At 36.9% G+C, this 21482-nt stretch overlaps 1 protein-coding gene across 1 annotated transcript in view; it reads right to left on the bottom strand.

Moving 5' to 3' along the window:
- Positions 1–21482, bottom strand: part of MAPK13 (mitogen-activated protein kinase 13) — a 252293-nt gene that overhangs the window by 207801 nt on the left and 23010 nt on the right. Inside the window, exons 3-4 of the mRNA XM_053706810.1 lie at positions 21089–21147; positions 6023–6131 (exon numbers count right to left, since the gene is read on the bottom strand). Coding sequence (XP_053562785.1) covers positions 6023–6131; positions 21089–21147 — 168 coding nt within the window. The remainder of the gene's footprint in view (positions 1–6022; positions 6132–21088; positions 21148–21482) is intronic.

Raw genomic sequence — 21482 nt, 5'->3', positions numbered from 1 at the left:
GCAAAGAGAATGACTGGGGGGTGGAGCTAGAGGGGGAGCTATATGGACAGCTCTGCTGTGTGCTCTCTTTGCCACTTCCTGTTAAGAAGGAGAATATCCGACAAGTAAAGGATGAATCCGTGGACTGGATACACCTTACAAGAGAAAGTATGTTGCAATATGTTTTCATTACACATAATTAAACATTTTAAATATCTCAAAATGTATACTGTCCCTTTAAGCCGCATTTTTTTAAACGCCTGTTTATTTAGATTACAAACAAATAATGATCTATATAAAAAAATGATTCAAGTATTAGTCAAAATTGTGAGTTTGAATTGCTCTTTGTCTTTTTTTAAATTACAATTTTTAGAATTCTTAGTCTACCACACCAAGGTTACATTGAAACTAGTGTGACAGACTTAGAAAAAGAGATTTAACAGAATAGATATGTAGCATTAAAAGTTACACATTAAACTCAAGAATCATCTATTGTGTATATGCTAGAGCACTATTTAAACATGTTCACATGTAAGTGCATAGCTGGTCCTTGAGAAAGAAAAAACATGGCGCTTTTTTGTAATATAGATTAAAATGCCTTATTTTAAATGCTCAATACAAACTACAACAATCCCAGCACACTTAAATGTCAAATAGAAATCTTCAATGTATTCACAGTTGTATACATATGACCAACAAAAGAAAAAGCTTTATTGCTCTGTTTTGTATATATATCTTGTTTGTCATTAGTATACAAATGACATGACGTCATCAGATTGAAATCTTAAACAAGTCACTCTGAAGGGACCATAAAATCGCACAAAGTTCGAATACATTTATTGGCAACCTCGCTTCCTGAGGTGACCAAACTCCCTGCACCTTCCGCAACCCCCAGACAGCCCCCAGCACGAAAGACTGGCACCTGTTATGATTACTACCAAATAAGTTTTTAGAAAAGGCATTCCTAGGATTATGGACCTGTGAGATATCCACCAAGAGAAAATTGTCTGGTATTGTAATCCAGACAGATTGACAGAAAAGTCTGAGTAATTTCCATTCCACTAATGTAGCAAAGAACGTTTAAGAGGATGCAAGCAAAACCTTGGATGGCGTCTGAAGCTGCAACAATCAGACCTTCAAACTTCCATGCTCTGAGCAATTGCCAGCAAAGCAAAAAACCTGGAGATCTGTACAAGTTGTTTGTAGCTTCCTTCTAACAGCTCTCCGTAAGGGAAAGATGCATAGATATTGATTCTATCACCATTCCTACAAACGTCACTTTGGTGTTTGGGGACAGAGAGCTCCTTGGAAGATTGATGTTCCACCTGTGATTCTTCAAGAGCAGAATCACTGTCTCTATATGCTGAGGAGCTAGGAGAAAAAAAGTGCCTGAATAAATAGGTTATCCAAATAAGGAGTGACATAGATCCCTTATGCTCTATAGTTGACAACAGAGCTCTTGGGGAAGATGCTTGGTGCCGTGACTAGACGAAATGGAAGAGCAACAAACTGATGTTAGTCCGAAAAAGTAAATGTGAACATTTTTTGATGTTCTCTGTGAATATGCAGGTAGGCATCTTTCAGATCTATTGTGGGAATATATTGACCTTTCTTTTTTTGAAACTGGCACAATTACTCCCATGTGTTTCAGTTTTTGTAAACACTGAAGCTTGTACAGGATTTTTGGAAACAGAAGGAACCTTCCTCGAGGTGGGCTCAAATCGAAAGCCTATTCTGTAACCCTGTAAAATAATGTTTAATATCCAGGGGTCATGAACAGACTTGAACCAGGCCTGCTGAAAGAGGCACAACCCGCCCTCAACCTGAAATGACTGGCATGGGGGCTGCAACTTCATGCTGATTTGGAACAAACCATAACAGTCCAAGAAACCTTCAACTTCCTCCAAAAACTTCCTAAATTCCAGGATGACTTAGTGGTGTCCGATATTTTAGACAAAGATGAGGATTTCTGTCTGAAACCCTATGAGCTAGTACAGATAGAGCCATATTCTTTGCATTAAAATAAATATCCATAGATGCCTTGCAATTGAAAGAATTTGTAACTTTGATCACCCTCAAGCAATCCTGTACTACTTCTAGAGAGGTTTCTTCTGCGACCAACTAAAAAAGTGAATCGCACCACAAAGTAACTGCACCTGCTACTGTTGTAAGCATTTACACTTTCGAAAAATTAAAAACAGGATGCCAGAGGATCAGCAGTGCACTCCTCGAACTCCCCGGGCAGTAATAAAATAAATATATATATATATATATATATATATATATATATATATATTCCAGGATCGGGGCACATCTCCTGCGCCTTTGTCAAATGTCACCCTAACAAATACAACCTAGCACCTAGACCACCTAACAAATATTAAAACTGGCATTCCTTATATACATAAAATACATAGAATATTTTACCGCCAAACCATAGTACTCTAAGTATGCTCCGTGTGCGTCACCAACACGTAAGGATGTAATCAACGTCAAGATGCAGATACCGCCGTACCCACAGCAACAGGCCAAGCGAGTACAGGAGGCTACAGCTACACAGTCATACGTCATGTCCGCTTCATATACATCCTGATTTGCCCGTGCTCCAAGGTGTATGTGGGCAAAACGGTCAGCACCTTTCGTGAACGGATGGCCAATCACAGGTGTGCCATACGTGAGGCCCTCAAACAGGGTGAATCAGATCAGCCAATAGCTCGGCACTGCATCGAATATAAACATACCGTTTCAAGCATACGTTGTATGCTAATCGATCAGGAACCCCCTCCAACTAGGGGTGGTAATCGGGCTAATAGATTACTGCAACGAGAGAGTAGATGGATATATCGCCTTGACACATTGGCACCTAAGGGACTGAACACTTACTTGGACTTTAGCCCATTTTATTGATCTGTAATCCTTAAGAAACAAGTTGGACAATCTGTATCATCTACCAAATGACTGAAATGATGCTATGGGGTCTCGCTGTTAATCTATGTTTCTAACATACTCCTTGTATGCTTGAGGGACTTATATTGAGTCTTTTTGGACTAACAATTTGATGCAATAATATTGATTTTTTTTATTTGCATTTACAGGGAGATATTGATTGTGTTCCTACTATTCAGTTTCTATCAATATGTCTATGATGTGTATGTACATATAATTTGGTATCTTCAAGTTATGCCTTTATTGTATAATATGTGGGTTTCGTGTTATAGACGGCAGGGATGTTTCATCCAGCACTTTCCAATCCTAGGGTTCTTTTTTCCCTATATAGATTTTTGTGTAAGTCCGTAACATGATCACCGCATTCATCTAAATGTTATGGTCTAATGTCAGTTCGCTCGCATTACGTGCTGTTTGTATATGGCAGTTGCTATGACACCCATTGCGCTATTTTGATGTAAGCGTGTGGTTGTGCATGCGCGTGAGAGTGAGCGGACATGACGTATGACCGTGTAGCTGTAGCCTCCTGTAATCACTTGGCCTGTTGCTGTGGGTACGGCGGTAGCTGCGTCTTGACGTTGATTACTTCCTTACGTGTTGGTGACGCACACAGAGCAGACTTCGAGTACGATGGTTTGGCGGTAAAATATTCTATGTATTTAATGTATATAAGGAATGCCAGTTTTAATATTTATTAGGTGGTCTAGGTGCTAGGTTGTATTTGTTAGGGTGACATTTGACAAAGGCGCAGGAGATGTGCCGAAACACGTTATGTCGTTTTAGTATTTGTAATAAAGGATACTTTTATATAAAGCCCAGTGAGTGCCTGCTTTTTTCCTGGACATTCTATCTTTATCAGTGCACCTTGGCATTTTTCACGGATGGGGTAGGATTGTGCTGTATACAGTCTATACATGTCTGGTTAACAACAAATACAAAGGGAGCAGATCAATTTCATTGTCTAAATTTGCCAACGGTGGTGGAGCGCATGCGCAGTGAAAGAATTTGTGGTCAGAATTGGCCGATCTGACAGATGTGCGGCAATTGGAATGCAGTGACTCGTTCAGGAATGCAGTGACGTGATTGGCTAATCTGATGAATTGGCCAATCTGACAGAACACCGGAGCTGAAATATTAAGGCAGCCACTGCGCTGACAAGCTGGGAGAGACCAGGAGCGCAGCAATGAGAGCATTAAAACGCATTAACCCTGTGGCTTCCAGAGCAAAACAAATAGCGGTTCCAAAGCACTCCTATTCAAAATAAGTAGCAGCTCCACAGCGCTCCTAAAAGTTTGTCCCTCACTAACTTCAAGCAATTTTGTAAAAAAAAAAAAAAACATATCAAATACATTACCTACATAAGTGTGCATCAAGCATCAATACACTGCTCCCATTAGAACCTGCCTGTACTGTCCTGGCTGGACTGACCAAACGCCACACATTATAAACCTATAAAGCCCATGCTATTGCATCTCCCAGCCCCAGCAATGCCATTCATAAGAGTACCCCACAATCAGAAGTCCCCCTGGCACTAAAGTACTTATGTGGTACTGGTCTGCCAAATCTGTGGCCTGTGAGTGCAAAATTAATAATTACCAATCTGTGCACTCACCTACTGAACTTACCTGTGTCCAGTAATAAAGCCCCATTCTGGTTAGGTGACACCAAATCAGGATATTGACCAGGATATAACACGACACAGCCAACAGTAGGTGACTAAAGGACCAGTCCTAGTGACAACTGTGGCAGGCTGGTGAACAACAACTGCAGAATAATTACCCTCACCGCCATGGTACACCTATACAGCCCTCAGCGCTATTCATGGTCCCCTGAGGGAGATGACGGACCTCAAAGCATTTTGAGTACCCCTTTCAGTAAACTATTTTCAACAGTGCATCATTCACCTGTTCTCTTGTGAAGGCAAAAATTAAGACTGAGGGGAATCAGGAAGTGGGAGGGATTAAAGCTCTGATGCATTAGGTAATTTTTGTCTGTCTCCTGGTGGAGGGAGTTTAATCCCAACTGTTATGGGTTTGTGGAATCACCACCACCTTATGAAAGAAATGTAAATGTAATATCCCTAAAAGGATGGAGAGGCACATAGATATAGACTGTTCTTACATAGCAGGTAAACATTTATAAAGAGAAGTTTCAGGTTTTGCAATAGCTATTATAGTAGCCTGAAACATTACAGAAAACTATTGCATGAAAACATCTTCCACCATTGATTTATTTTCTTTATTGTTAAAAGGGACAAGAACAACAAATTTATTTTCAATTTAATAGAGCATACAATTTAACAACTTTCCAATTTACTTCTATTATTAAATGAGCCAATGACCACACGTACGTACGTATGTATGTATGTATGTATGTATGTATGTATGTATGTATGTATATATATATATATATATATATATATACATACACATACACATACACATACACATACACATACACATACACATACATATATATATATATATACACACACATACAGTATACACACAGCCATAAATCAGCAGCTAGCTCCCAGTAGTGCATTGCTGCTCCTGAGACTCCTGAGATAGATCTTTAGAATCTTAATTAGTTTTCCAATTTACTTCTATCTGAATCTTAAGTTTAATTTTGACTATACTGTCACTTAAAGAACGTTCCTTGTGAACACAGCTAGCGCGTCCACTAGGCAAACCTAGGCAGTCACCCAGGGTGCATTCCAACCAGAAGTGAAACAGCAGCCCGTGCATAGAAACCCAACCAGTAATTGCAAAGAGTGCTGGGCCGGGCAGGTGCTTGTGAGAGAGCATATAATGTCAGCAGTGCTCACTACATGTGCCAATATCAACTGAACTAGAGTTATTCCCTTATGCGCCTTATAGGCCTTCCCATACAATGCTGGCAGAAAAGGTGCTCAGTTACAAGACCAAAAAAAAACATGGCTTATAAAAGTGTAAAATTTACAAAACATATTGCATGTTGTGATCACAACACCAAAAAACATTATGCTATTTAACTTTAACAAGTTAATTAAATCTAATAAAACTAACCATCTCTTTATAAAAAAAATCTTAAGTAAAATATATCATCTATAACTCACCTTGAGACCGCACAGCATTTGATAGACTAGATACTGAATTTTATCTTCAGATAGGTGATGTCCCATTATCTTCTGTAGATCAATCTGCATGTATGGCATCACTATATAACTGAAAACATAAAAATTTGGGAAATTAGAACTAATAGAAACAAAGAACATGAATGAGGAAGAAGCTCAGCATATAGAATTTCTTTAGCCTATGTCTCAACAATAATGAGTTCAATAGTAAGATGCTCACAATAATTATAAAATGTAATCACAGCAATATTCTGTCTAGTCTCCTAATGAGACCTTATTATTGAAAAATCCCAGTCTGGTAGCCCATTATATCAGAATATTTTACATTGTACTTGTGCTTTTTGCAATCCTAATAATTTTTGAATAAACATATTTTTCTCAAATTAAATTCTATTAGAAACAAAGACCCCTTTATATAAAATACATGGTTTATTTATTTCACTTTCCTTTTAAAATCCAAAATAAAACTTTAAAAATAACTACTAACGCTGAAGCTAACTGGTGCAAAAAGTCTAATACCGGCACATTGGAAGACAGCCCATATCCCTTCGGTAATAGAATGAAGATAGAAGGTACAGAATATCTTACAGCTAGAAAGATACCACTATATCTGTATAGCTAAAATAGAACTACATGAACTGTTGCTCCAGATGTGGTCATTGGTTACTCAGACTGCAGACATGATGGGACTGACCTAAAGTAGATACTTTATAAGATGAAGTAGTGGCGGGCTAGTGAAAAGTGAGGCCTGTTTACGATGTTCCCACCCACCTTATCCTCTCCCTCTGGTTCTTTCTCTTCATCATTCTCCGATTTGGTTTCAATTTGATGCATACCACCTAAAAATTCGAAATTTAAAAAACGAATTTTGATACATTCGTTTGTTCGAATTTCGAATGTTTATATAACATTCTATTTTTGTTTTAGAATTTTTCAATAAAAATTCGAAAGATATTTATTCAAATAATAGAATGTTTAGCTATGTATTCATTCAATTCGAAATGCAAAGTGTTTATAAATGTGACATTCGAATTTGAAAGTGACATTCGTAAAACTGTAAATAACATTCAATACTAGATTTAAGAATATTCGTTCTTTATCTACATTCTATTATGTAAATCGAATTTCTACAATAAAATTCATTCTAACATTCGATTTCTAATATAAAACATTCGCCAATCCCCTAATAATCAGATAGTAAGTTCTAATGTTACCACCAACACCTGCCTACAATATGTTACTGTTGATAACTGTTTTCCAATTGCCCTTTTAGTTATTTAAATTGTTTAAACGGCTTTATTCGATATGTTGTTTCTTAAACATCTCAACTTAACAATATACGATATGATAATGATAATATCTCTAACATACATAAACATTGTTACTTAAGATAATCGCAAAAAGACAAGAAAAAAAAAAAATATGAAAATAAGATCTTTCTTCAGTGGAAAAGACAAGTCCATCATCTACATCTCCAGACCACAGCTGTCTGGAAAACAGAAGCTGCTGACCAATTTTTTATAAAGGTCTGGAACTTATATAGACCTCAACATCATCCTCTATTACTTATTTTCCATTTTATACTTAAAGGGGACAGTCTAGTATAAATTAAACTTTCATTATTCAGATAGGACCTTTTAATGTTAATTCAACTTTCCAATTTACTTTATCATCAAATTTGCTTTTTTCTCTTGGTATTCTTAGTTTAAACTAAACATAGGTAGGCTCATATGTTCATTTCTAAGCCTTTGAGGGCTGCCTCTTATCACATGCTTTTTAAATCTCTTTTCAACACAAAGACATAAAGTACACGTAGGCCATATAGATAACACTGTGTTCAGGCACGGCGGGTTATTTAAGATTTAGCACAAAACAATGCTAAATTTAAGACAATAGATAATAAACCGTCACAGTCATGTGATCAGGGGGCTGGAAGAAGGTTCCTAGATACAAGGTAATCACAGAGGTAAAAAGTATATTAATATAACTGTTGGTTATGCAAAACTGGGGAATGGGTAATAAAGAGATTATCTATCTTTTAAAACAATAACAATTCTATGGTAGACTGTCCCTTTAATGTATGATTTTTTCTGGATCGCAACGTAAACTCAGATCTGCAGTTTCAATGTATGTACCTTAATTTTTCAATAAAGCTCTATCAAAAAGAAAAAAAAAGCATGGTTTACAAGTGAAATGTGCAGGTATGTGGGTACTGAAAGGGACAGTCTAGGCCAAAATAAACTTTCATGATTCAGATAGAGCATGTAATTTTAAACAATTTTCCAATTTACTTTTATCACCAATTTTGCTTTGTTCTCTTGGTATTCTTAGTTGAAAGCTTAACCTAGGAGGTTCATATGCTAATTTCTTAGACCTTGAAGCCCACCTCTTTCAGATTGCATTTTAACAGTTTTTCACCACTAGAGGGTGTTAGTTCACGTATTTCATATAGATAACACTGTGCTCGTGCACAAGAAGTTATCTGGGAGCAGGCACTGATTGGCTAGACTGCAAGTGTCAAAAGAACTGAAAAAAGGGGCAGTTTGCAGAGGCTTAGATACAAGATAATCACAGAGGTTAAAAGTATATTATTATAACTGTGTTAGTTATGCAAAACTGGAAAATGGGTAATAAAGGGATTATCTATCTTTTAAAACAAAAATTCTGGTGTAGACTGTCACTTTAACCTTGTATTCTGCCTTAGTGTCCCTCTTACTAAAATAAACCTTTTTTTGATCCTTCTGATAAATGCAGGGTGGTATCTTATACTGTCAATGGCGATGCAGTTTGTGGAACAGGAGAGGCTGGGGGACTTCTGCAAGTCTCTACTTTACGAACCTGGATGTACCCCATGAATAAATTATTGCGAGATCATGGGTACACAAAAAGATGGATGTTTTATAAATGTACTCTGAACATCTTGAGTATGTCCATTTTAAGTTTCTATCATCCACATTTACAGATCAGTATTTAAACATTGCTTGCCTGAATAAATATGAAGTAAAAGCTGTTTAAAATTTAAAGGAATAATAAACAGTAAATAATTTGCCCCAATATGGTGTTTGAAATGTTTTGTTATTGCCAGCTGCAGAGCAGAACATATATTGGAAAATTGCTCCTTCAAGTTTATTTTTTTTCTTTATGTAAAAAGCTGTTTTTGATCATTGGAAACACAACCTGGTCTTGTAAGAGAGCAAAACATTTCTCTTTCTCTCTAGTTTACATAGCTTTTCTGTAGCCATTACTGCAGTATTGAATTTTCAGTATAGGTGGCAGTTTCAACAGGAAAAGAAAATGTTATTTCAAATGACAAAATAAAAGTAAAAGGAACTATTTGTAAATAGTTTAATACACCAAAGCAGGTAAACTTGGAAAAACAAAAGGGGAAATTAAACTGTCCCTTTAAACTAACATACAGGCCTCTGCTGCGCACTACTAATTCATTGATTTATAGCATTTTTTTTTACTAATGCTCATTGGAGGAGTTTATAAGGCAATGAGCATTGGTAAGAAGTACATAGCTATCCCATCTGTTCTAGTTTCAGTTTAAAACAACATTTTAAGCAGGTTATTTTTGTTAAATATCAAACTCAAACATGATCTTTTGTGATTCAGACAGAACTTACAATTTATAAAGGTTTCCAATTGACTTCTAGTATCAAATTTGCTTTTTTTCCTATGGTATTCTTTGTTCCTACTAGGTAGGTGTCTGGAGCACTACAGAAAATAGTGCTGGCATCTAGTGCTCTTGCAAAATGGCTTCCATTTAGGGCTCCAGACACTTGCACACTTCTGAGCTTACGTTTCAGCTTTTCAATAAAAGATAAGAGAACACTTCCCCTCAAATAAAAGTAAATTAGAAAGTTGGTTAAAATTGTATGCTCTATTTGAATCATGAAATAAAAAAATTGGGGTTTCATGTCCCTATAATGTTTGGTTTTTCCTTCTTTGATATATCCAATTTGTACCACAAGGTCCAAAAGTGGCCATTACTTTGTCAGAAAGAAATTATGTGTTAGATTCTTCTAACAAGTTGAGAAAAAAAACAACACATTTATATATATATATATTCTTACTTGACCTGTCTGCTGCGTTTGACACTTGACCATCCCCTCCTCTTACGGACTCTCCGCTCCCTTGGGCTCTGTGACATTGCCCTCTCCTGGATCCACTCATACTCTCTAATAGGACCTTTTCTGGTCTCAATTTGCTGGTGACTCATCCTCTCCACTGCCTCTGTTGGGGAGTACCTCAAGGCTCTGTTCTAGGCCCCTCTACTCTTCTCTATTTACTACTTCCTCACTGGGTAAACCTTACTTAGCAGCTATGGCTTCAACTATCAACCTCTATGCTGATGATACTCAAATCTACCTATCCCACCCTGCACTCTCTCCGTCTTGTCCCTTACCCACATCAGCGGCTGCTTATCTGGCATTTCTTCCTGGATGGCCTCCTCACCACCTAAAAAAATCAACATGTCCAAGACTGAGCTTCTTCTAATCCCCCCAACTAATTCTACTCCAGTTTCTAACTTTACTATCACTGTCTGTGACACACTATCCTCCCAAGTCCGCTGCCCTTGGAGTTACACACTCGACTCCAATCTGTCCCTTCATACCCCACATCCAATCGCTCTCTTCATCCTGTCGCAACCCACCTACCACAATATCTCCAAAATTCGTCCTTTTCTGAGTGCTGAAACTACTAAACAGCTAATCCATTCCCTAGTAATTTCCCGGCTTGACTACTGTAACAACCTACTAACTGGCCTTCCTCTCTCCCGCCTCTCCCCCCTTCAATCCATCCTAAATGCCTCTGCTAGGCTAATCCACCTCTCCCAACGCTCTGTATCTGCCGCAGCCATCTGTGAGTCCCTTCACTGGTTCCCCATTCACAGCAGAATTAAATTCAAAATTCTCACTTTGACCTACAAAGCCCTTACCAATGCAGCCCCCCCATACCTGTCCTCACTCATCAACAAATATACTCCAGCCCGTCCCCTAAGATCCAACAACGATCTACTCCTTGCATCTTCTACCATCACCTCCTCTCATGCTAGACTACAGAACTTCTCTCGTGCGGCACCAACCCTCTGGAATGCACTTCCTCGAGCTGTCAGACTTTCCCCCAACCTCTCCTCCTTTAAACGCTCCCTAAAGACCTTCTTGTTCAGGGAAGCCTATAACCAAAGTAACTAATGAATTCCACTTGCCTAATAGTTGCCCTCATCTAACTTCACACTAACATCATTCCCACCTTTGCAGTCCCCACCTCCTGTTCTCTCACCCTCCTACCCATTTAGATTGTAAGTTCCCACGGGAACAGGGCTCCCAATTTCCTCCTGTATTTGTTTGTTAAATTTTGTCTGGTGTCTCATATTGTACTGTCCTTTTATCTTTGTAACCTATGAACAGCGCTGCGGAATCTGTGGGCGCTTTATAAATAAATATATATTTATACTATATATATATATATATTATATATATATATATATATATATATAATCTATTTATTAAAAACTGCAATCTGAGATTATTATTTTTTTGAATGTTCTGTAATTTCTTTTAACCTCAACAAAAATAGAAAAAAAAGTTATAAAAAATATAAAAAAAATAAAAAAACATTCTAAGATCTTTTACTTTGCATTTTTCATAAGTTCATTTAACACTATTTCTGAGTGTATCTGAACTGTTATCTCAGTGGATTAAAGATTAACAATTGAGTAAAAAACAAAAACAAAACAGCTCTTGAAGGAAGTGACCAAAAAAATTAAATATCTTTCAACAAACAGGCCCAGGACTCCTGTTGAGCAATTGTTTGCATTCAATATTTATCATTCAGCTGCATTAGGGACTAACCAATAACACACCACAATAAGCATGTAGTTGTTTCAACCAAATAAAAGCGTGGCAAAAATGTAAGCTAAAAAGATTGTACTACATGGCAGTTGTCTAAAAGGACATAAAGGCAAATTTGAAATGTAAATGTGCCCAATACTGCATTTTTTTTAAATAGTATCCAGCAAATTTATTCAGATAGAAATAAAATTTTTTTTTAAAATGCGATGCTCTATCTAATTTGTATTGTTCTCTTTGGTATTGTATGTTGAAAAGCATACCTAGGTAGGCCTTAGGTGCAGGCAATGTACCTATTGAGAGCTAGCTGCTGCTTGGTGGTTGCTACATGTATGCTTATTGGTTCACCTGTGTTCAGCTAGCTCCCAGTAGTGCACTTCTATTAATTCAATAAAGGATACCAATTGAATGAAGCAAATTTGATAATAGTAGTAAATTGGCAGTTATAGGGAAGGGTGTATGTGTATAGAAACAGTTTCAGCAAGTGGGAGGGATGGGGCAGTTCCCTGAGCTGAACAGTGGAGTTCCCAGGGTATGTCTGAAGCCCTCTCACAAGTCTTGTGGAATTTTGTAAGCATTTTAAACAAGCTTGTCTCACTAAATTATCTCTCCAGCTGTTTTGTATATAGACAAACGTTAAATTGTAGTAAAAACAATTCAGTTTAATTTGTAACTGATGCAAACTGAGCTTTTATATGAGCCCCAGGGGTTCTCCATTTACCTTCTCTCATGTGAAATTTGTTTCACACAGAGCTTCATTACTTTCTATGGAAGACAACTATCTGGGACCTTCCAGGTTCCTCCCTTTTTCTTAGTTCCTTTAGTAGATTGTGATTCCTTTTAAATGGACCAACAAAAGGTTTAATTTTTTTGTTTATTTGTTTTTTTATTTTCATAAGCTTTCAAGACCCTCACATGTCTCTTCTTCAGGTATAAAAATTAATTTGATTAGAAAAATACAGTGCACTACTAAAAATGTCTTCCAAACTAGAGAATGTCTGATTATCTGGACATATAAACTAATAAAGCTCTCTGGGAAACTGAATAGAAGAAACGCAAAGTGCAATTTAATTTGTAAAAGTTACACAAGTATTAGATTAATTTGTTAAAGTTACACAGAAAACTGTGAAAGCATAATCAAAATTTGCTAAATCACAATCTTAAAGGGAACCACAACACCTGATTGACATATTCTTAAACTAACTTTTTCTAATTGTGCAAATAAAACTAACAATGCTGTATGCAGTCTTTCATATTACCTGCGATTCTGTTTTTGATATAAGCTTTATAATTTAAACATTGATCTGCATCATTCCCCCTGTACCTCCCTCTCACCTCTCCTCCCCCCTCACCCACTTCCTTCCCTGCTCGTGCTATTATAAACATAACAGTGCCTGAAGCCGTTCTTGTCAGACACTGCAGGGATCACCATGATTTAGTAATAGCTAGTGCCGTGTGCATCACGTGACACAGTGCTGTGGAACGCACGTTACAAGATGGCAGCTTGCTAGCACATACAATGCTGCAGATCAACGTTTAAATTGTAAAGCTTTTCTATTTACAATAGAATCCAGTAAGATAAAGACTGCATACAGCATTACAGTCAGTTATTTTGGATAATCGGTAAAAGTTAGCTTAAAATATTTCTCAGCAGGTTGTTATGGTTCCCCTTTAAATACACTGCTGCATACAAAATAAAATATAGTGCAATGTTTAAATTTAATAAAAGTTAATCTGAAGTGTAAACTTATATACAATAAAAAGCACCAGTATGTAAATGCAACAGAACTCTGATTTCATGCAAGTGGTTATTGCACTGGCTTTTCTCCCTTAACATACAGAAATGCAGGGAACACACCTTGGAGAAGTATAGCAAAATCTGCCTTTTGAAAATTTCACTAGGGATCTCACAGTGCTAGAGGATCATTTTTAGATCATCTCACCTGAGCAGAAAAGGTTTGGTAAATCAGGACCGCTTCATCGTGAATATACTATGGTCTGTTCTATATATCAGCCTCGTTACTGTATTATTCACAGTTATGCCCGTTTTACTATTGCAATCTCAAATAGTTTAATGGGGGAGGGGGGTCTCAAAATTAAATCATCATTAAATGTTTTAGGCATAGAAAAATAAATCATTTTAATTTGCCCTGCTTTTTGCACACCCCTCACAAAAGAACACCATACTTTATCTTCAAAATTTACATTCACCTTTAAAGTGCCGGGTTTTTCAAAATCTCGATTAAAAACAGGGATACATTAATCATCAAAATTTACATTATCACTCGTGTTGTGAAACTACTTAACTTTTAATCTTGACAGCCGCTGCATCGCTTCCTCCACCCGTCACAAAGCCTCTTCCTGGGTTCTAAAATGACGAAACCCGGCTTCCTCCAATCACAGTGTTGAATCAGACAATGATTCCCCCGGGGGAAGCTGTGATTGGGGATGACCGATCCGTCATTTTAGACATAGGAAGAGGCTTGCGATGACCGGGGAAGTTGTCAGGATTAAAGGTAAGTATTTTCACAACACTTTCAGGCTCTTTACAGCTTGCTGTATTGAATTCTCTGTTAAAGTAACATTGTCTGTTTAAGTATAATAGTTAGCCTAACCAAGGTAGTTAGGCAAACAAGGTTTTGGGGTAACCAAGGGGAAATATATTTATTTAATACTTTTAAGTTAAACCTTTTATTAAGAATGTGTGAGAATCTCATTCAGTGTACAGCTTGCCACGTTTGCATCACTGGAGCAGCCGCTTCTGGGATTATATGTTTGTGGCAAGTGCGAGCATTTGTCTCTTTTAGAAACTCGTATTGGGGATCTGGAGGAACGAATTGACAACACTACAAGAAATTCAGACATTGAAAGGGAAATGGATAGGACTGAGCTGGTTGTTAATGGTTCCAGCAGTGGGAATGGGGAGGATTCAGATGAGGAGACTCCAGGATGTAGCTGGGTCACAGTAAGAGGGCGAAGTAAAACGTTAAGCGGAAGAGACAGGCTCCCCCCAAGTTCTGAGCTGGTACAACCCCAATAGATTTGCAAGATTAAGTGAAGTTGTTGGGGATATCAGTTCAGGGGTGGCAGTGTCAGAGAGCGGCCGTGTTGCCTAGTATAGTGAACTGTCCTTTAGCTGTGGAAGAGGAGCATACTATGGTGGGCAGTCCTTCAGTCATGGAAGAGGGGCATACAAGTCAGGGCCCAGAGGCAGATGGTGGTAGGAGACTCTATTATAAGGAAGGTTGATAGGGTAATTTGTCATCCAGAACCTTCTAACATAGAACAGTTTGCTGTCTTCCAGGGGCTCGTGTTAGGCATATTGTGGAGCGTTATTGATAGATTGTTAGAGGGGATGTGGGTCTGATCCTGCAGTCATGGTGCATATTGGTACTAATGAAGGAATCAGTGGGAGATGGAGAGTCCTAAAAAATGACTTCAGGGAGTTAGGTAGCAAGCTTAAAGCAAGGACCTCCAAAGTAATATTTTCTGAGATATTACAGTGCCGTGTGTTAACTCAGTAAGGCAGAAGGAGCCAAGGTCTGTTAATTCATGGCTAAAAACATGGTGTTAAAAATGAGGGGTTTGACTTTTTAGAAACACTGGGCTGATTTTTCACTAGGGGTACAATTTGTACAGTAAGGATGGATTACACCTAAATGACATGGGTGCAGGTGTGTTGGGGGAAAGGATGGTTAGACCGTTTAGAGAACCTTTTAAACTAGGCAAAGGGGTGGAGGGTCAATTAGAACAAAATAGAAACAGAGAGATCAGTCTCTGAATATGTCACTCCCTTAGATATCTCAAGGAAGGGATGACTTAAGAAATGTCACATTAGAAAGTATAGAGGAAAGTACACCAAGTAGTAGCAGAAAGCACATGAAAATTAAATGTATGACAACAAATGCAAGAAGCATGACAGGTAAAATGGGGGAGCTGACGCTCTTAGTTGCAGAAGAGGACTATGATGTTATCAGTATAACTGAAACTTGGTGGGATGATTACATGATGGGTAGTTAACTTAGAGGGGTATACATTATTTAGGAGGGACAGGAATAATAAAAGGGGTGGAGATTTGCATGTATATTAAACCTGACCTTAACCTACAATAAGGGAAAAGATATTTATGATACAAGTGACAATGTAGAGACCCTGTGGGTTGAAATAAGAGAGTGGGGGGAAAAATCCTAAAAAAATATTACTAGGAACATGCTACAAGCCTCCCAACATTAGTGACCCGGAGGAAACTAAACTACTTATCCAAATAGGTAAGGCTGCTAATAACAGTGCTGTAATTATGGGAGATTTTAACTACCCTGATATAAACTGGGCCAATGAAACTAGTAATTCAGCTAAGGGGGATAGATTTTTAAATGTTCTCAGGGATAATTTCTTGTCACAATTAATAGAGGAGCCAACTAGGAGTATAAGCTATATTGGATTTAGTGCTATCAAACAATACAGCTATAATATCAAACATAGAAGTTTAAAGAACATTTGGGTAACAGTGATCATAACATGGTCACATTTGAAATCTCTTTTCTATTGCAGTGTTTTAAAGGCTTACTAAGACTTTTAATTTCAAGAAGCAAAATTCAACGATTTAAGGAAATCATTAAATAATATAAATTGGGACAATGTATTTTCTAATAAAAATAAAGAGGATAAATGGATAATATTTAAAAATGTGTTAAATAAATATACATATCAATACATACCATATGGTTATAAAATAAAAATAAAAAAACTAAGCCGTTATGGCTAAATAAAAATGTGTTAAGAGAAATTAGGAAAAAACGTAGGGCATTTAAATTATTAAAAGAAAATAGTACAGACTCAGCATACAATATTTATAAGGAACGTAACAAAGCATGCAAAAAAAGCAATCAAATTAGCCAAAATTGAAAATGAAAAAATTAATTGCCAAAGGATTCTAAGGTCTAACCCCTAAAAGGTTCTTTAAGTACATAAATAGCAAAAAATCTAAGAAGGATAATATAGGTACATTAAAATGTGTGGAGGGTAGCATGATAAATAATGACAGGGAGAAGGCTGAGGTACTAACCAGTTTTTTTCTTCAGTATACACAAGAGAGGAACCATTGAATGATACTTTGGAACAGAATAGAACATGCCCAGTCCCATACCACTAACTGGGTTTTGTTTTAGAGGATATCAGGGAAAAAACTAAAAAATATTAAGGTAAATAAAACTCCAGGCCCAGATGGAATACACCCAAGGGTTGTTAAGTGAACTTAGCACTGTTATAGACAAACCCTTTACTCTTAATTTTTCAAGACTCATTATCCTCAGGCATGGTACCCCAGGATTGGCGTTAAAGCTGATGTGGTGCCACTCTTCAAAAAGGGAAGCAGGGATGATCCGGGAAGCTATAGACCAGTTAGGTCTGACATCAATAGTGGGGAAGATATTTGAAGGGAAATAAGGGATTATATTGATGAGATATTCGTGTGTAAACAAGATTATGAGTTCTAATCAGCATGGCTTTAGGAGAAATAGATCATGTCAAACTAAATCTAATTAGATTCTTACGAGGAAGTAAGTAAAAAATATAGATAAAGGGGAATCAGTTGATGTGATATACTTAGATTTTGCAAAGGCCTTTGATACAGTGCCACATGAGAGATTAATGCACAAAATTAAGGGACTGGGAATAGCTGAAAATGTTAGCTCATGGATAAATAACTGGATAAAGATAGGGAAGCAACGAGTAGTAGTAAATGGATCATACTCAGATTGGACAAAGGTAATCAGTGGCGTCCCCCCAGGATCAGTACTGGGCCCTGTTCTTTTAATAGTTTTATAAATGACTTGGAGCAAGATTAAATAGCGACATCTCTATTTTTGCAGATGATACAAAGTTAAGTAAGGTCATTAGGTCAGAGGCAGGACGAACTCTCTTTACAAAGGGATTTGCTAAAATTAGAACTATGGGCAAGTGAATGGAAAATGAGATTTAATACGGAAAATGTAAGGTTCTACATTTTGGAAGTAAAAATAAGCAGGCTACGTATTTTTTAAATGGGACAAGACTTAGCCAAACACAGGAGGAAAGGGATTTGGGAGTAGTAATAGATAACAAGCTAAAGATGAGTGCACAATGCAGGGCAGCGGCTTCAAAGGCTAATAAGATACTAGCATGTATTAAAAGAGGGCATTGATTCAAGGGAGGAAAAGCATAATTCTGTCATTATATAAAGCCCTGGTAAGACCTCACAATTGAGTTTGGAGTGCAGTTTCTGGGACCGATTGCTAAAAAAGATATTGCTGAACTAGAAAAAGTTCAGAGAAGGGCCACAAAGCTAATAAGGGGATTGGAGAAATAAACCTATGAGGAGAGGCTAGCCAAACTGGGTCTGTTCTCTTTAGAAAAAAGGCGCTTGAGAGGTGACATGATTACTTTATATAAATATATTCAAGGCCCATATACAGAGATGGCAGAAGCTCTTTTTATTCCAAGAAAATTGTTTCTGACAAGAGGTCATAATTTAAGGTTGGAGGAAAGGAGATTTAATCTCCTGCAACGGAAACGTTTTTTCACTGTAAGAGCAATAAAATTGTGGAACTCATTACCAAAGGAGGTAGTGAATGCCAATACCATAGATACATTTAAAAATAGTCTGGATAAATTTCTGTATATAAACAAAATTCATGGATATGATTGCTAGTATTAAATGGGTCACATTTTAATGGGGTTATTTAAGCTTAACTGGAGCTTTTTGTAAGTATTTTAGATTTGTATAGGTTGAACTCGATGGACTTCAGTCTTTTTTCAACCTTATCTACTATGTTACTATGTTACTATGTTACAACACGAGTGAAACGCAAATTTTGATGAATTAAAGTGCCCCTGTTTTTAATCAAATTTTTAAAAACCGAAGGATGCCTCTTATCTCAGTGCATTTTGACAGTTTTTCCATAACTAGACAGTGCTAGTTCATCTGTACCTTATAGATAACATTGTGCTAACTCCCATTGAGTTATTTATGAGTCTGTACTTATTGGCTAAAATGCAAGTCTGTCAAAAGAACTGAAATAAGGAGGCAGTCTGCAGAGGCTTAGATACAAGGTAATCAAAGAGGAAAAAGTATATTAATATAACATTTTTGTTATGCAAAACTGGGGGATAGGTAATAACAGGATTATCTATATTTTTAAACAACAACAATTCTGGGGTACACTGTCCCTTTATAAAGTATATTTTTTTTTTCAGGCTTGAAATTTCCACTATTCATCATCATCATCCAATAGAATGAGAGCTGCTTAAATCCAATTGGCTGATTTGAACAGCCAATAGGATTTTAGCAGCTCTAAATTCCTATTGGCCGATTCAAATTTTTCAGCCAATAGGAATGCAAGGGACGCCATTTTGAAACGGCTCCCTTTCATTGAAGATTCAGTGTACGGCGGCGGACCGTATGAAGAGGATGCTCCGCGCCCGGATGTCTTAAGGATGGACCCTGCTCCGCTGGGATCAAGATAGAAGAGGCCGTCTGGATGAAGACTTCTCGCTGCCTGGATGAAGATCGTTTCAAGCGGGACTTCAAAAACTAAGTGGATCGTCGGGGGTTAGTGTTTAGTTTTTTTTAAAAGGTTTTTTAGGCAAGGGTTTTTTTTAGATTAGGGCTGCAAAAGAGCTAAATGCCCTTTTAAGGGCAATGCCCATACAAATGCCCTTTTCAGGGCAATGGGTAGATTAGGTTTTTTTAGACAGTTTTTTTATTTTGTAGGTTTGGGGGGGTGGGGGTTTGTAATGTTAGTGGGTCTTTGCAATTCTTTATTTTTTAGGTAAAAGAGCTGTTTAACTCTTAGGTTTAACTTTATTTTTATTGTGTGGGTTTGGGGGGGTGGGGGGTTTGTATACTGTTAGGGGATGTTTGTTTTGTTTTGTAGCAAAAGAGCTGTTAACTTTAGGGCAATGCCCTACAGAAGGGCCCTTGGTAGTTTATTATAGATTAGGGTTTTTTTTATTTTGGGTTTTTTTTTGTATTTTTTTAAAGGGTATTAGAATAGGAATAAATTTTATTGTTTTGGATAATTTAGTTTGTTATTTTTTGTAATGGTAAGTTTTTGTTTTTTTTGTAATTTTAGTGTCTTATTTTTTGTAATGTTAGTTTTTAGTTTAAGGCAGTTTAGGTTTTATTTAACAGGTAAGTTTGTATTTATTTTAACTAGGTAGTTCGTAAATAGTTAATAACCATTTACTACCTAGTTAAAATAAATACCTGTGAAATAAAACCTAAGCTAGCTACAATATAACTATTAGTTATATTGTAGCTAGCTTAGGTTTTATTTCACAGGTAGGTAGGCATGTATTTAGTTTTAAATAGGAATGATTTAGTTAATAATTGTAAGTTTAATTTAGCTATATTTTAATTATGTTAAAGTTAGGGGTTGTTAGGTTTACGGTTAGGGTTTAATAAAGTTTAATTTAGGTTGTTGCAATGTGGGGGGGCTGGTGGTTTAGAGGTTAATATGTTTATGTAGTGATGTGGGAGGCCAGAGGTTTAGGGGTTAATATCTTTATAAAGTTGCAGCAATTTCAGGGAGCAGCGGACTAGGGGTTAATATCTTTAGGTGGTGCGACATCGGGAGCGACAGATTAGGGGTTAATAACTGTAGGTAGGTGGCGGCGATGTCGGGTGGCAGATTAGGGGTGTTTAGTCTTAGGGTTTATGTTAGGGTGTAAGGTTTAGCGTAACTTTTATTTTCCCCATAGACATCAATGGGGCTGCGTAACGGAGCTTTTCATTCCGTGATCTCAGGAGTTACTTTTTTCTGACCCACGCTCCCCATTGATGTCTATGGGGAAAGCGTGCACGTGCACGTCAAAACAGCGCTTGTATTTTGTGCAGTATGGAGCTTAAAAGCACCATATCGCACGCACAAGCCGGCTGTTTCAAAACTTGTAATGGCTGCACTATAGAGGATAAAATAACGCAACTTTTGTTGCGTTCATTAATCTCCCTATATCGCGCATAACTCGTGATCTAGCTGAATGTGAATTATTAAAAGTTAATCATAAAGTAGTTGAAACATTACAAGAAGCATTTTCTGCCAATGCAAGGGTATGGCAGACTACACAAATAAAAAGCATAATAAAACAAACGGAAAAAAATAAATACAATTAAGAATAAGTCACAAAGATTTCATGCATTTTCGTTTTTACTCACAAGTCTTGGAAATCACAGAGTGATGTTGCTGAGGTAAACACATCCAGTAGCCCAATAACCTAAAATAAAGGATATTGAGTCAGATTCTAACACATATAAATGCCAGTTTATCAACTAAAAAGAGCTCTCAGAAAATATACAGAAAAAGATTCAATGTATTTCTCCCTTAAAGTACAATAACTTAAATACACAAAATGAGTGTGACAAATACATTTTTAATTTTAGTTGTTTTAGAAAAAAACTTATTTTTGTAACTTAAAAGGACATGAAACCCAAAATTTTTCTTTCATGATTCAGATAAAGAATACAATTTCAAACAACTTTCCAATTTACTTCTATTATTTAATTTGCTTCCTTCTCGTGTTATCCTTTGCTAAAATGTTTATCTAGGCAA

The sequence above is a fragment of the Bombina bombina genome, chromosome 3 (genome assembly GCF_027579735.1).
Source record: "Bombina bombina isolate aBomBom1 chromosome 3, aBomBom1.pri, whole genome shotgun sequence".
Classification (NCBI taxonomy): domain Eukaryota; kingdom Metazoa; phylum Chordata; class Amphibia; order Anura; family Bombinatoridae; genus Bombina; species Bombina bombina.
This window is presented reverse-complemented; position numbering and strand designations above follow the sequence as displayed.